Consider the following 16,665-nt stretch of genomic DNA (forward strand, 5'->3'; position numbering starts at 1 on the left):
CTGGCTGTGACCAACGACAGCAGATTGTGCAGGGAATCTGGGCTGAGCCCAGTGCTTGGCACCCAGTAGATGGGCCAGCCATGAGGGGTAGGGGGAAGCAGATGAGAGCACCAAGACTTACCATGCTCCATTCTGTGTGAAACCATTTGGCCCCACAGGGCTTGAGGTGGCAGGGTTGCTGGCTGGGGGGTTTCTCCAGAAAGGAACATTCATAGGGGTCCAGCACTTCAAAGGCGTCCGTGTTCTTCCTAACACAGATCACCTCCCTCTGCTGGGTCCCACTCCCACACTCGATGGAACACTAGAGAAGGCAGCAGAGAAAGACAGGTATCACATGATAGAAAGGGGATGAGAAATACCATCCATCGAGGAACGTTTACCAGAACTTTCCACCATTGCTCTTTTCCCAAAATTGCAATTTTCCTGACAGTTCTGTTTCTGGCATGGAGAGTACCTCCCCTGAACTCTCATGTCTTGGGGATCCTGGTGGCTGAGATCCTGATGCCCTCAGTAATATGGGAATGAAATCAGGTTTCCCATAGGTTATCCCACAGAGCATGCCATCCAGTCATTTGGTTTTGTCTGGTAGGCTGTGACACCTCTCACTGTAAAATAGTAAACTAACATTTAGCTTATCTGCTGGCCTTTGGCGGGGTGCTGCTGGGAATGAATTCTTTTCCCAGAGTCTGCATGTATGTGGGTGAAGTGCTACATTAAAATGCTTTGGGATACACAAAACTCAGACGAAGACCACAGACTTGGGACAATGTTCCTTATGATCAGCCCTCCCCTCCCAACAGGGCAGCCAGCAGGAAGCTTTTGCCCACAGACTCCAACTCCCTGGCTCCTTACTTGGAGCCAAAGCTCACTGAGGTTGTGATTGCAAAGAGTCCAGTCAGATAATCACACGTCTTGCTTCATTGCATTAGGTTATGGAAATATGATGCATGTAACTGCCCATTACTTACTCTAGTTAGTATCTATTACTTTGTAAAATGTTTTCTGTTCATGTTTGGTGTACTCTTATTACCTTTTGATTGAAAAAATTTTATAAGCTGTGATCTATATACTTTTAAAGACTTTAAAGAAGCTATTGCCTTTATGAAAAGCCTGTAAAAATGTCTACAGCTGCAACTCTTAATATTAGCCTTGCTTCTGTATGCAGGCACGTGGTGAAATAAAAAAAAAAAACGGTGGGGGGGGGAACCCATGTCACCACACAGCAAAAAACCCCTCAAACCCAAGCTAACAGACTACAGATTAGTCACAGAGCCCATGATAAACATCGCCATCAGCAATTTCCACTTTGAGGTGTTCTCTGCCATCTTCACAGGTACACAGAAAACTACAAGGCTTCTTAGTTTTGGAGCTGTCTGTTCAGATGTCAGAGAATAAATGTGACCCAGACAAGCAGGGGCTTGTCTGCCATTTAGCAGCCATTTAGCCTGCTCCTAATGGCTAAAGACTGTGGAAGACCCTCCCGCCCCCCAAGAACTAAGACAACCTAAGTGTGAAGCAGGGCTTCCCAGGTGGCTCAGTGGTAAAGAACCCACCTGCCAATTCAGGAGATGCAGGTGCTATCCCTGGGTCAGGAAGATCCCCTAGGGAAGGGAATGGCAACCCATGCCAGTATTCTTGCCTGGAGCATCCCATAGACAGAGGAGCCTGGCGTTCTACAGTCCATTGGGATTGCAAACAGTTGGACACATCTGAGCAGGCGTGCACACACAAGGATGAAGTAAACCCAGAATTGACAGGGAAGAAAGAAATCATCTGGGCATGAGTAATAGACTTGGTGGAATATCTTACGAACAAGAGTCGGGCTACTCCATTTCCAGAGTAGAACAAGGGTCCCTAAACCTGAGAAGTCTCATTCTCTTGGGACAGTTCCTCTACAAGCCTCAGTAGGACCACTGCTAGCACCTGTGCTCACAACTTCCAAGGGAGTCTTTTCCCCAAAGTCCACATTAAAAGTTCCAGGGAAGGACTCAGTTTGACTCGGCTTGGGTCACATGTCCAATCTGGACCAATCACTGTGACCAGGCCAGTGGGGCATTTGAGGCCAACTCTCATTCAAACCATGGGTCTGGAAGGAATATTTCCTTTTATATCTTGAAGTCAATTAATGTTCAAGACTTACTTTCAATAACTAAGTGTGCTCTATTTCATTTTCTTTGGGGATAATATCCAATTCCCAGGGCAGGGAGGTGTCAGCAGGCTCTGACGGTCTTATAAATTCAGAAACAAAACCTGGTCTACAATCAATCAGGTCCTGACTCTTTGGATGACAGGGCGGTGCATTCCATGTTTCTAATCTTAGCAGAAATAAACGCTGCCTTCACCAGGATTCACGTGATTCTCACTTCTCTGAGTGCTTGCTCCCACACTCAGCCACGTCCAGCTTTTTTGTGACTTCTTGGACTGTAGCCCACCAGGCTCCTCTGTCCATGGAATTCTCCAGGCAAGAATACTGGAGCGGGTTGCCATTTTCTTCTCCAGAGGATCTTCCTGACCCGGGGATTTAACCTGCACGTCTTGCGTCTCCTACATTGGCAAGGGCGTCTTTACCACCTGGGCCCCTGGGGAAGTCTGTTCTCTGAGTAGGCCTAGAGTTAATAGGAGGCCCACAAATGAAAAAGAGCTGCATCCTGCTCCCTCTCTTCTTCCTCAGACGCTGGTGGACGCGTGAGTTGAATTGCACTGGGTATCTGCTCTGTGTGAAGGCTATTATGGTCTGATACTACAGTTTCACAGAGGACTCTCCCCATTGTCTCAGTTTCCATAGATTGCTGTGGTTCAGTCGCTAAGTCATGTCCACCTCTTCGTGACCCCAGGGACTGCAGCATGCCCAGCTTCCCTGTTCTCTGCTATTCTCCTGGAGTTTCCACAGACACTTGGTGTAATTAGTGTCCCATACACCGTTCACGTCTGAATTATCTTTGGGGTTTAGATTCTAGATATTTTGCTATCGACAATGAGATAGAAACATTGGCAGAAAAAAATAGCAGACATGGAGAAGAGGAAATGAATATTTATTAAGTACTCCCCATGTTTCAAGCAACAACCCTTTTATATACAGTGTCTCATGAAAACCCAGTAGCAACTCTAAAAAGGTGGTATTATTATTCTCCTATCTGGATGAGGAACCAGGCTCAGAAAGGTTAAATTACCCACCCCAAGTCAGAGAACTAAGGGGACATAGAGCTGGGATCAGTTATCAAGTATGCCTAACTCTGATACCGACTTGGGTAGCATTGGAAGTACTTGAATTCTTTCTTTTCTGAATTTGTTAATATTTTACAGTTTGTATTATAAAAACATTACAGGAAATTTGAGGAGAAAACATTTGCTCATGTTTATACAAAAAGCTATACCTTGAAGCGGTTGAGATAGGGTTCACATACTTTGACATAGTCCGTTTTTCACTTGCCATTATATATGCTTTCCACATCTTTTAATTATCATTGTTGTTGTTACATAATACCTTAATGAGTTATGATATGCCATAATATCCCTAATTGCCCTGCTGTCACGAACATCTCTGTTGAAAAAGCCTTTTTTTCTTCTGTTAATTATTTCCTTAAAATGAATCCTCAGGAGTGGGGTGGCTGGGTTAAAGCAAATGAACATTTTTATGGTTCTTGACTTTTATTGCCAAATTGCTTTCCAAAGGGGCTGTATCAATTTACAAGGACAAGGCAGTCCATTTTTTTCAGGGTCTGTTTTTAAAGCTACTTAAAAGAAATAAAATTCTATATGGAGCCAGAGGTCCAGAGAATGTATAAATCATGATCATCAGTCAAAATTCTTTGGAGAACAAGCCAGCCCTGGGAGCCAAATCCTGGATGGTCTGAGAACTCAAAATACTGATGGTCATCATAACAGGGCAAAGAGGGAATGATTTTAGGGGGCTCATGTGCAACTTTGGAACTCTAAGGAAAAATTAATTGATCAGTTAAGTTACTTTATCGAGGTATTCGGTGTTATTGGCTCTTCATAATGAACAAACATAACCTTCTGTTTCTGCTTCTTTCCCCTAGCTTTACTGAGACGTAATTGACAAATAAAATTGTAATATATTAAAAGTATGCTCATGATGATATAGTATACATATACATTGTGAAACTGTCCTTGCAATCAAGTTAACACATCCATCACCTCACACATTTACCTTTTTACATGCATATGTGAGAACATTAAGTTCTACTCTCAGTAAATTTCGATTATACAGCACAGTATTACCTACTGCAGTATAGACAGCATGTTACACACTAGACCACTCCCCCCACCAGAACTTGTTCGTCTTATAACTGAAAGTCTGAACTCTTTTACCAATCTCTTCCTATTCCCCTCACCCCCAACCCCCCGGCAACCGTCATTCTACTGTTTGTCTCTTTTCAAAAATTCTGTATTTACTGTTTTTGGCTGTGCTGCGTCTCTGTTGTGGCACAAGGGCTGCCTAGTTGTGGCACGTGGGCTTAACTGCTCCATGACAGGTGGGTTCTCGTTCCTCGTCAGGGACTGAATCTGCATATCTCGCACTGGAAGGCAGATTCTTACCCACTGGACCACCAGGGAAATCCCTCTATTCTCTTCCTCCGAATTTAACTTTTTTTCAGATTCCACTACTTGTGACGCCAGTGCAGGATCAGTGGTGTGTCTGGTTTACTTCATTAGCATAATGCCCTCCAAGCCCATGCATGTTGCTGCAAGCTGCAGGATTTCCTTCTTGTTTTAAAGGCCGAATAATATTCCATTATAAACAAATACCACAGATTCTTTACCCATTCATCTGTTGACAGACACTTAGGCTATTTCCATGCTTTGGTTACTGTGAATAATGCTGTTACCCACATGGTAGGCGATGCAGGTATCTCTCCCAGATAATGATTTTCTTTCCTTTGGGTATATATCCAGAGGTGGGATTGCTGGATCATATCTATTTCTGCTTTTGACTTTCAAGTACAGCCCAAACTGACTTTATTAACAACAACAATACTTAAGAGCAGTAGAAGCTACAATTTATTGTGTTATTGTACATCAGGCACCACATCACATACTTTGTAAACATCACTTCACTTCTAAAAATAACCTCATAGGTGCTGGCACAATCAGCATTGTATAGATAAGGAAACCCTGCTGGACCATAAGCCTCCTGAGGGCAGGGATATTTGTTTTGCTCAATGATACAGCCCAAGGGTTTAGAAGAGCACATAGTAGGTGCTCAATAAACATTGTTGACCGAATGAGGCTCCAAAAGCATAAGTAGCCTCTCTAGGGTCATGGGTAGCACAGCTGAGATTCAAATTTAGCATCCCTGGGAGACACCAAGCCCTGTCTCCTGACCCCTCAGCTATGCTGCTTCTCACCAGGAACAGAGACACATCGGTTCTGGCCACTCACCTGACTCCAGCTCCCTGCAAACCACTCCACCTTGCCCGTGCAGGGCCCGTTGTCACACGGGGTGGCCTCCGCTGGCCGGTTGCTCCCACAGCCCTCCAGGGGCAGGCTGCTGACGTGGTTGGTCATGCACACCACCGAGCGCGTCCGCACTCCAGCCCCGCACTCCGCTGAGCACTGTGAGACAGGACGGGCACGTTAGAGAGGAGGCCTCCCCACAGGTTCTGAAGTCACTTTCAGAGGAGGTGAAGGAGGTCAGAACCCCCCACTCCCCTACCAACTCTTTCCCTTGGAAACCACTGGCCCTTGTCATTCAGTTTCCTCCATTATGGGACATCAGTATGGCACCCAGTCCAGGCTTCCCGGGACAGTCTTCATTCCAAATATGCTGTCCACGGTGGTGACCAATACAGTTACACTTGTCAGACTACCTGTTCTACCTGTTTTGGCTTTCAAGTTCAAAAATGCAGTTAGTCCCCTACATATAAAGGAGTTCCTTCCCAAGTGTATGTGTTAGCAGCTAAGTTGTGTCCTTACAGACTATAGCATGCCAGGCTCCTCTGTCCATGGGATTTTCCAGGTAAGAATATTGGAGTGGGTTGCTATTTCCTCCTCCAGGGGATCTTCCTGACCCAGGGATCGAACCCGTGTCTCCCAAGTCTCCCTCATTGCAGGCAGATTCTTTTACCACTGAGTCACCCAATTTGTTCATAAGTCCAATAAACTTAGCCTAGGTACCCAACTACCACAATCAGCTATATAGCACTGTACTGTAATAGGTTTATAATACTTTTCACACAAATAATACAAAAAAAAAAAAACCCAAACACATACAAAAGAAAATATTTTAATCTCACAGTACAGGCCCGTGAAAAGTACAATACAGTGCCAGCTACATCGCCGCTGCTTTCATGCTTGCTTCTGGACATCCTGGGCTTGAAATAGAGATACTGTACTGCATGTAGCACCGAACAGTAACGACACAAAAGCAGGACCACTCGTGGAGCGTGCACACACATGACAACGCGTGACAGACCCGTGAGCTAACTTAGTGGCTGAACATGTGCGTGCACGCTTGTGTCTTTGAAAGTTCGAAACTTGAACGTTCCTATGTAGAGGACGCACTGTATGGTCAGCAGCAGCAGGAGAGCACGCAGACTTGGGCACATGCCTGCCTGCTAGTAGCCGAGCCTGGCCTGGCCTGGGAAAGGAGGGTTGAAGTCTCTCACAAGACACTGCTGCCTGATGCTAAGGCAGGTGGCTCCATTCCTCAAAGGCTAGAGGAGAGCTGGGAGGCAGACCGAAATAAAGCGAGAGCTTGGTCGGGGAACCAGGCACATCAGTGTGTGTCCCAGCCCTATTATCTGCATGGCTGGGGCTTCCCTGGTGGCTCAGATGGTACAGAATCCACCTGCAATGCAGGAGACCTGGGTCTGATCCCTGGGTCGGGAAGGTCCCCTGGAGAAGGGAATGGCAACCCACTCCAGTAGACTTGCCTGGAGAATGCCATGGACAGAGGAGCCTGGCAGGCTACTTTGCGTCCATGGGGTCGCAAAGAGCTGGACGTGAGTGAGTGACTAAGCATGCACACACATGTCTGTGGGTCTGGGGGCCCATGACCCAGTCCCTTATATCTTTTCCATCATTACCTGGATGGCTGGACACACTCCTGGCAGGAGGACTCTGATTCTGCACTGTAACCGGGTTTCCAGGGGTTTGTAGGCACATTACAGGGTGGAAGCACCCTGAGGGATTCTTCTAAGGGAAATGGTGCAGACTTGCCTAATTGATAGGGAGGAACTAAGAGGCAGCCACTCATACCTCCATCCTGGTTAAACTTCCACAGTCTTCTGAAGAATTCAGAAACCCAGACACCGCTCATCTGATGAGCAGTTCGGCTGCCTTGGTCAGAATACTCCTATTGCCCGTCAATCAACAGCTTCCAGAAGAGTAGGCAGGTAAAACCATCATCTCCTCCCCCTCCCTCTCCTACCCTTAGGCATATCTTTTAATTGCACTTAGCATTTTTTCCTAAACTTTTTTTTTATTGTGGTAAAATACACATAACATAAACTTTACCATTTCAATAATTTTTAAGAGTACAAGTCAGAGGCATTAAGTATATTCACAACCATTGCTGCCACCCCTCTCTCTTCTAGGGCTTCCCTGTGGCTCAGCTGGCAAAGAATCTGCCTGCAATGCGGGAGACCTGGGTTCAATCCCTGGGCTGGGAAGATCCCCTGGAGAAGGGAATGGCTACCCACTCCAGTATTCTGGCCTGGAGAGTTCCAAGGACTGTATAGTCCATGGGGTCACAAAGAGTCGGACATGACTGAATGACTTTTATTTCACTTTCTCTCTTCTAACATAAATCTTATTTTTGTCTTTCACAGATGAACTCATAATGTTTTCCCTTGTACACAGGTAACTGGTGGGATAATGATGAACTATATACACCTTTTAGCTCATCCTTGACACCTGACACCAGGGACCCCCAAGGTGGCCTGGCTACCGGGAAGAGGAATGTTGGGGACGATTCTGAGTTTGTAAGAAGCAGGGAAGGGGCTTGTCATTTGCTGAGTGCCTGTTCTATGCCAGACATTCCCAAGATGTAGGAAAGGTACGATGCATTTATGCACTTTATTTAGAACTCCATTATTTAATATTCATATGATGTGCTAAGGAGAATTAAATGAGTTCTTTCACACCCATGTCTTGATCTCCGAGGCCCTTAGTCTTCATAGGAGCATAGGAAGCCTATGATAGTTCATCTCTAGGCCTCTCCCCAAAAGTCAGAAATCACCCTTGGGATTTTGAACTAGAGATCCATGTCTGGGCAGCTTGGGGCACCTCCTGGTGCACACTGCTGCCCATCAGCCCCGTCTGCCCGCCATCCTCTCGCTCACCCGCTCGCTCCACTCGGTCAGGAACCAGCTTTTGGCGCAGGGCCCCATGTCGCAGTTCTCAATGTCATTGGGCCGGAGCTTCATGTTGCATTCCTCGTCGTCGACCACGTCCCCGATGTTGCTCACACACTTCACGTCCCGGGTCCTCTGTCCCACTCCACAAGGCACCGAACACTAAAACACAGCAAGTGCACGTCAGCGCGGTGGGCAGTGCTGTATCCGAGGGCCCCCTCCCGTCAGGGGACCCTCGTCCTCCGAACCCACCACCTGAGCAGAGGGCAGGGTAAGGTGTGACTCCTGGGTTGCTGTGCACCCAGCCATGCGATGCTGCCTGGGGAGGATCCCCGGCTTCCTTTGATCTTTTGGGCCTCAGTTCTGTCATCTGTGAAATGGGAGAGCAGGACGGCAAGGAGGAGTTGACTCTAGTAGTCACTGGTCTTCACTCCACCATGACACAGGGGAGAGGAAACCTGTGTGCACACGGCTCCCATGGGTCACCCTGATGGAAAGTCGGCCCTTAAGTCTATCTGGCAACCAGCACTTCCTACGCTCTGCAGAAAAGTCTTTCCAGAAAACTGCAGGAAGAGTCCTCCTGGAGAGCGTACATCAGGTCTGGGAGGGGGCAGGTGGGAGGGCAGCCGCAGGCCTTGCAGGGGGCGCCCCAGAGCAGGCAGCCCCACCGCGTACCGAGGTCCAGTCGGTCCGGATCTGCCACTCGCTGCAGATCTTGAGCTGGCAGGTGCTGGTGGTCTCGGGCTTCTCCAGGTGCTGGCAGCGGTAGGGCTGCACCGTCAGGCTGCGGTTGGCGTACACCTGGCGACACAGGACCTGGCGGTGCTGCATGCCCAGGCCGCAGGTCTTGCTGCACTCGGACCACTCCCCGATGTCCCAGCTGGTGCAGGAAGGAGAGAGCGAGAAGGACCATCACTTCCGTCACCAGGAAGAGAGCACCTCACAGGAAGCTGGCCGAGCCAACGGACCAGAAGCATCAGAATCGCTGGTTATGGGTGACCCCCAGCCTAAAGCAGCGCCTGGCAGCCTGCCTCCACCCACAGGCCTCCGTAAAGGATGGGGCTCTGTTCCATTCCCTAGTCATCAGTGATTAGGACCCATGTTCTGTAAAATTACAGAAAACCGAGAAGGGACAAGTGATTTTTTTTTTTTTAAATCTAGTCACCAAAATAACTCCAAAGGTGAGTTTTACCATGCTGTAGTACATTAACCCACTTTGAGACTAACTTAGAAATCTTATTCCAACCTTCGTTATTCTTCATTAACTATTTGCACATCAGCGTCACATATTCTCCTCTGTCATCCTGTCTTGTCACTTTCTTAAATAAGACATTAGCACATGCCCACTGTGTCTTTGGGTAAGAACTATGTTCTTATTAGTTTGAGAATTATGTTTTAGCCCCGTTTCAGGGCTTTTCCCCCTTGTTCTTCTAAATTGTTTGTTTGTTTTTTGGATGCGGACCATTTTTAAAGTCTTTATTGAAAGTATTACAATAAGAAATTTTTGAAATATTTATTTTAAGAAATATTTATCTCTTTTATTTTTGGCTGTACTGGTTCTTTGTTGCTGCGCACTGACTTTCTCTAGTAGCTGAGAGCAGGGGGTTACTTTCTAGTCACAGCGCACAGCCTTCTCATTGCGGTGGCTTCTCTTGGTGTGATTCCTGGGCTCTAGGGCTCAGGCTTAGCAGTTGTGGTACATGGGCTTAGCTTCCTTGTGGCATGTGGGATCTTCCCAGACCAGGGGTCGAAGCTGTGTCCCCTGTATTGTAAGTCAGACTCTCAACCACTGGACAAACAGGGAAGCCCCAAATTTATTACAATATTGCCTCCAGTTTATGTTTTGGGTTTCTGGCCACGAGGCATGTGGGATCTTAGCTGCCCATCCAGGACTGAACTCACACCTTCTGCAATGGAAGGTGAAATCTAAACTGCTGCACTGCCAGGGAAGTCCCCTGCCTCATTCTTCTAAATGTGTCCCATTTATTAGTCAATAACCAACCCAGCACCTCTCCTGAGATGCTCCCCAGGCAGATATATTTGTGAGTTTGATAACTGTGTCTCTGTACACAGCTCACCTGAGCACTGACCACATTGCATTGTAACTCTTTGCTTTCCTCTTTGTTTCCCTTACCAGCTAAAACCTAGTTGCTCCAATTCACCAAAGGCTTCCTGGGAGTGTGCTCCTGTGGAAGCACATTCCAACCCGAGCTCCTGTGTTAGTCCTGAAAGACAGGCATGCTTGCTAAACAGATTGCATTTTATGCACAGATCAAGGCTGATTTAAAAATCAGATTATATTTACTACTAGGGTCCTATGCAAATGCAACCTGAGCCAGAAACACACGACCGAAACAGAGAGGTCCTCTTACAAGGCTGGGCAAGGGAAGATGTTGCAGGGCTCCTCCTCAGGGGTCGGCTTCATGGCCAAGTCACAGTAGCTCTCAGGAACCTCTTCATGAGTGTTTCTGTGCACACAGCGAAAAATAGGGTACTGTGATCCTGCAAGGACAAGAAGGAGTGTTTGAACACTGGGCTTTGGATGCAGACACGCAGAGATCCTGGTGCTGATGAAGAGAAGCCTCAGAAACAGAACTGTTCGCACACACACACTCCTCCACCCTGAGCTGTCAACACTTCCTGCACAAGGGCTTTCCCAGGCACTGTAGGGGGCAACAAAGAGCAGTAGGAATAGTTCCTGTCGTCAAAGGTCTTATGACCTATTTGGGGACATGGTTTGAACATGTTCAATGGCAGATAAAAACACGTTTCCTAAGAGTTCAAGACAACAAGAGAGATTGCTAGGTAGGGGAGTGATTATAAAATGAACACAAATAATAACGTCTTGAAGGTTTTCTGGAGACATGAAAGAGAACAGGCCTCGAGGAATCTAGCGGCATCGTAGAGAGAGGGTTGATTTTGCGTAGCTGTGCACACGTGTATCTTGGAGGGAGGAGGCTGTTCAGGTTGTTGACCTAGAACAAAAGTGCATGGCAAACTGGCCTGTGAGTGTCAAGTATGTTGAAGAGACAGTCAGGCTGGGGCAGAGAAATAAGATTCGAGAGAGGCTAGATAAGCAGCTGGCTTTGGCTTTGCAATCATTTTTACACATTCCCCTAGTAAAGTACTGATCTGATGGTATTTTAGTTATTTGAGTATATGTCTGCCTCTTATGAGACGGTGAGCTTCTTGGGGACAGGACTAGTTCTTGCTCAATCCTGTAACCCCAGTACAGCAGGGTAGTGAAGTGAAGTGAAGTGAAAGTAGCTCTGTCGTGTCCGACTCTTTTCGACCCCATGGACTATACAGTCCATGGAATTCTCTAGGCCAGAATACTGGAGTGAGTAGCTGTTCTCTTCTCCAGGGGATCTTCCCAACCCAGGGATCAAACTCAGATCTCCTGCACTGCAGGTGCATTGTTTACCAGCTGAGCCACAAGGGAAGCCCAAGTTTGTAAGTGCTCATAAAAGTTCGTTGAGCGAGTATTTTTCAGAGGTCTAAAATTTGTTTTTATTTCTTTCCTAAAAAACTACTAATGGCCTCAGGTTGCTTTAAATGCACAGCTGAGTATTTCGTACTTCACAAAGCATAATCTATTTTGGAGAAAAAGTCAGAATTTGTTCAGTGAACTTTCTAGCTCTCAACTGGGGAAAAAAAAAAACGTGGATTCACTTCTGCCTACCTCTCTCTGCTACCCCCTGGTGGCACCACTGAAGTATTACTAATGAGTGTTTAAAACTGACTGAATGTGCAACTTCAGTGTCTGAGGAATAAGATGCTTTTTTTTGTTTTTAATAAATAATTGTCTTCCCACCCCACCCTCCCAAGTCCCAGTCTAGGCCAGTACCTGAATCCTGCTAGGCAGAACACTATCATTTATCCTACAGCTTTGTCTCAGTTCTGTTGCTAATTGGCCAGGCATTTAGAGTTTCTGAATTTCAACTTGCTATAATTTTAATTGTAACTAGAGGGATAATTTTGAATGTAAGTGTCTCTAAATACTTCATCAGCCACAAAGAGTTTCAAAGCTCCTTTAGGCTGGTCTTGGGTGACACACTGAGCCAGAAGCTAGTTCTTGTAAGAAATCTGACAGTTTGTAGGACAGTTTTGAATCAGAACAATCATTTGTTTAAACTACTCTTGCTGTAAAAATTTACAATGCAGCTACAACTTGACACCATTATTTTAAAATAATCTTCCAATTAAGTATCGTTATTAGCTAAGTAAAAAGCAGTGCTGGCTATAAAATTAATAGGAAGCAAAAGCTTTTGTGGAATTAAATTTTGTCCAGTGACAAATCTGCTTCCATTAAGAGATTTTTTAATGAAATTCAACAAACATTAAGCACACTGTGCTGAGTTATAAAGATGAATAAGATTCAGTTCACAGCTTGCAGGATACCCACTGGGACTCAGCCATTAAGCAATTAAGTAAAAATCTTATTATTTAGTCCATCCCTTTCCCTCCAGACCATGTGGGTTAAACTTTTCTACTTAGAAGTTTGTGGACTGGAAAGGAAAAGTAAGTACCCCAACTGCTTGGCATTAATGAGGGGAGAATTGAATGTCCCTAGCTAAAAGGATACAGGTTACCCTAGGAATACTCTGTGACTTGGAAATATGGATCCTGCTTGGGGCTGTGTGCACATGGCCACTGCCTGCCTCCTTCCACCTTCTTACTGCCTATACAGTATATTTGTTCATTGTCAAGTTTCAGAGTTTAGCCAAGGAAATAAATTCAGAGGCACACTTTCTCCGATGGTGAGAAAACACTAGCTCTATAATTCTTGACCCAATGACCAAAATGATTTCTTTAGGTCAGTTTATATTTCTGCAAAATGGCACCTCTTCATTGTCCAAGAACGCCACATAATTAGCCCTCTAAGTGCTAGCCAGCAAGAATGGGGTGGGGAGGTCAGGTGCTGGCTGGACTTCAGGCAGCAGGAAATATCTGGCATCAGTTGGTTGGGCTGGACGTTGAGCGTGTTAATCAAAATGGAAGTACACTCCATTGGAGCGGGGAGCATACCACAGGTAAAATGAGGCAAGTCAGTGAAGGCAAGGGCCAGTGCAGAGGTCAGCGAGGCATTGTGAAGAGAGAGACAAAATAAGGAGAAAGAAAACAGTAAACAACTCTAGTCTTTACACTCAGGGATCAGCTGAGCCAAGCCAAGAATTTGACCAGATAGACAGGGGTCTGGGCAATGACTGAGCAGAGTATGGGTCACTCTTGTCCACTGGTGACAGAGTTCTTTCCTGTGACGATGCTATCATGGGGCTGAAATTTTAACCTGAGAGGCACGTGTAGTCTGGTGAGCGTTGCCAGGAAGGACTGGAGAAGAGTTTTAGAGAGGGTTTTTGTGGGGACACAATGAGATTACAAAGCAAGTGAACTTGGGTTTTTGCAGAAAAGAGATGGACAGCCCTGGCAGGCTCAGAATTTCTGGGTTACGGCATACTTATCACGACACTGAGGACCATGAGATGAGCTAAATTTTTGTATATCTGCCCTGCCTTCCTGCGCTGCACGTCTGAGACCATCGCTGGCTGGGAGCAAATCTTAGAGGGAGCAAAGGGGTCCCTCCATCGTGCCTGGGACAGAATAGGCAGGCACCACTGGATGACCACCTGGACGAGTGAGTAGAATCCGTCCAGTGAACGCAAGGCTGGTGAGCAGCATGCAGGGTGGCAAAGGGCACAGGCTCTGTCCTCGTCCCACAAGACAATGCCTTATGGTCTCCAGCAGGCCTACATCTCACCTTACTGGAAAGGCTGGGCCAGGCTACATTTAAAGGCTGAGATGGAAGAGACTCTTCTACGCCTGCCACCCTCGACATCAAATCACACAACAGCAATTTTTATCCTGTTTATAACTGCCTTGATTTCGTCTAGTTCCGAGTATATTTGGTTCCTTTAACTGGCATCATGTACGTATGTTAGTTGTTCAGTTGTGTGTGACTTTGCAACCCCATGGACTGTAGCCAGCTAGGCTCCTCTGTCCATGGAATTCTCCAGGCAACAATACTGCAGTGTGTTGCCAGTCCCTTCTCCAGGGACTGAACCCCCATCTTCTACATTTCAGGTGGATTCTTTACTGTCTGAGCTACCAGGGAAGCCCCTTAACGGGCATCGTGTGCTTAGTCACTCAGTCGTGTCCGACTCTTTGCAACCCCATGTACTATAGCCTGTTAGACTCCTCTGTCCATGCGGATTCTCCAGGGAAGAATACTGGAGTGGCTTGCCATGTCCTCCTCCAGGAGACCTTCCCAACCCAGGGAAGGATCTTCCTGACCAAGGGATTGAACCCCTGTCTCCTGCATTGCAGGCAGATTCTTTACCATCTGAGCCACCAGGGAAGCCCATGAATACTGGAGTGGGTAGCCTATCCCTCCTCCAGGGGATCTTCTTGACCCAGGAATCGAACCAGGGTCTCGTGCAGATTCTTTACCAGCTGAGCTACCAGGGAAGGCCAACGGGCATCATGCCACTACCTAAATGGTAGAATACCTAGGGACTAATACATGCCGATGTTGAGTTTCTGTGTCAAGTACATTTCGCGCTGCTCACTGCACCAAACTGATGCTGTGGCAAATCCTCACTAAACTCTTTTTGGCCTTAATGTATAATTATCTCTTGCTTTCTGCCTCTGTCAAGACACATTTAACAGGCATTTACTCTCCCTCATAAGGCTTATAAGAGAAGTTGGTACAATGACTCTCCAGTTTATGCTCTCTGTGCAGGTATTAAGTATAAGCACAATAAAGCCTACATAAATGAGTACTCCAGTTCTGAAAGCATCATGGAACTAGCAAAGGTTCCAGACAGAAAGGGCTCCAGACCCCAAGAGGAACCAAAAACTGAGATTCGATTCTCCAAAGCCACTAAGTCAGTGCTCCTATGAAAAAGGTAAAAGCTTTAGAGGTGGTTGTGAAAGATTTTTCCACGTGTTGATCATGCCAAGGTTCCCAAATTTTGTGCTCTCAGATACAAGTCTCTTTAAGAAAAGGAAAAAGAAAATCCCCAAACCAATACGCTGGGAGCTTCACAGTTTCCTAGTTGCAGAAACTTTCTGAGATACAGCCTTTGTTTCTATGATAACCTCCCCTCAAAGAACAGCTGTTTTGGGATCACAAATAGCACTTCACTACAAGCAGGAAGCTCTCACCATATATACAAAGGAAATCATGACTAAAGATTATACATGCTCTTAAAATGAAGATCTAAGGCACCTGGAACAGAGAAGCAGCATCAATTTCCAACCCAGGTGCAGAACATTAGATCAGGGGTTTCTGGACATCGTACCCTACATCTGTTTTAACTTTGGAGTGTTCAAGGACTCAGGGCTGTGAGCCCATGTCACAGTCCAGACTGATAATGATCTTGACTCTTTTACACACAGACAGGCTTGGCTTCAAGCCTATCACAGCCTTGTTTTATTTATTTACATTAATTTGTATTGGAAAAGACTCTGATGCTGGGAGGGATTGGGGGCAGGAGGAGAAGGGGACGACAGAGGATGAGATGGCTGGATGGCATCACTGACTCGATGGACGTGAGTCTGAGTGAACTCCGGGAGTTGGTGATGGACAGGGAGGCCTGGCGTGCTGCAATTCATGGGGTCGCAAAGAGTCGGACACGACTGAGAGACTGAACTAACTAACTAATTTGTATTGGAGCGTTAAGAGTCCCTTGGACTGCAAGGAGATGAAACCAGTAAATCCTAAAGGAAATCAGTCTTGAATATTCATTGGAAGGACTGATGCTGAAACTCCAATACTTTGGTCACCTGATGCAAAAAACTGACTCATTGGAAAAGACCCTGATGCTGGGAAAGATTGAGGGCAGGAGGAGAAGGCGACAACAGAGAATGAGATGGTTGGATGGCATCACGGACTCAATGGACATGAGTTTCAGCAAACCCTGGGAGATGGTGAAGGACAAGGAAGCCTGGCATGCTGCGGTTCATGGGGTCTCAAAGAGTTGGATATGACTGAGTGACCGAACAACAAATAGTTGCTTTAAATGCCGTGTTAGTTTCTACTCCGCAGCAAAATGAATCAGCTCTATGTATACACATATCCCCTCTTTTTTGGATTTCTTTCCCACTGAGGTGGACATTTAGGTCACCACAGGGCACTGAGTAGAATTCTCTGTGCTATAGAGTAGGTTCCCATTAGCTATCTATTTCATACTTGGCAGGGCAAATGTGTCAGTCTCAGTCTCCCAGTTCTTCCCCTTCTTCCCCTCTGGTGCCCATACATCTGTTCTCTTGTGTCTGTGCCTCTATTTCTGCTTTGCAAATAAGATCATCTACACCATCTTTCTAGATTCTGCAGATATGTGTTAAT

The 16,665-nt window shown here is 46.3% G+C and overlaps 1 protein-coding gene across 2 annotated transcripts in view; it reads right to left on the reverse strand.

Annotated features, from left to right (window-relative positions):
- The window catches only part of THSD4 (thrombospondin type 1 domain containing 4), a 665,429-nt gene that overhangs the window by 11,056 nt on the left and 637,708 nt on the right, over positions 1–16,665 (reverse strand). For both annotated transcript variants that reach the window (XM_018053563.1, XM_018053564.1), the window contains 5 exons: positions 10,691–10,820; positions 8,994–9,198; positions 8,307–8,480; positions 5,404–5,577; positions 122–301 (listed from right to left, as the gene is read on the reverse strand). In XM_018053563.1, coding sequence (XP_017909052.1) covers positions 122–301; positions 5,404–5,577; positions 8,307–8,480; positions 8,994–9,198; positions 10,691–10,820 — 863 coding nt within the window. The remainder of the gene's footprint in view (positions 1–121; positions 302–5,403; positions 5,578–8,306; positions 8,481–8,993; positions 9,199–10,690; positions 10,821–16,665) is intronic.

This window comes from Capra hircus, chromosome 10 (assembly GCF_001704415.2).
Source record: "Capra hircus breed San Clemente chromosome 10, ASM170441v1, whole genome shotgun sequence".
Taxonomy (NCBI): domain Eukaryota; kingdom Metazoa; phylum Chordata; class Mammalia; order Artiodactyla; family Bovidae; genus Capra; species Capra hircus.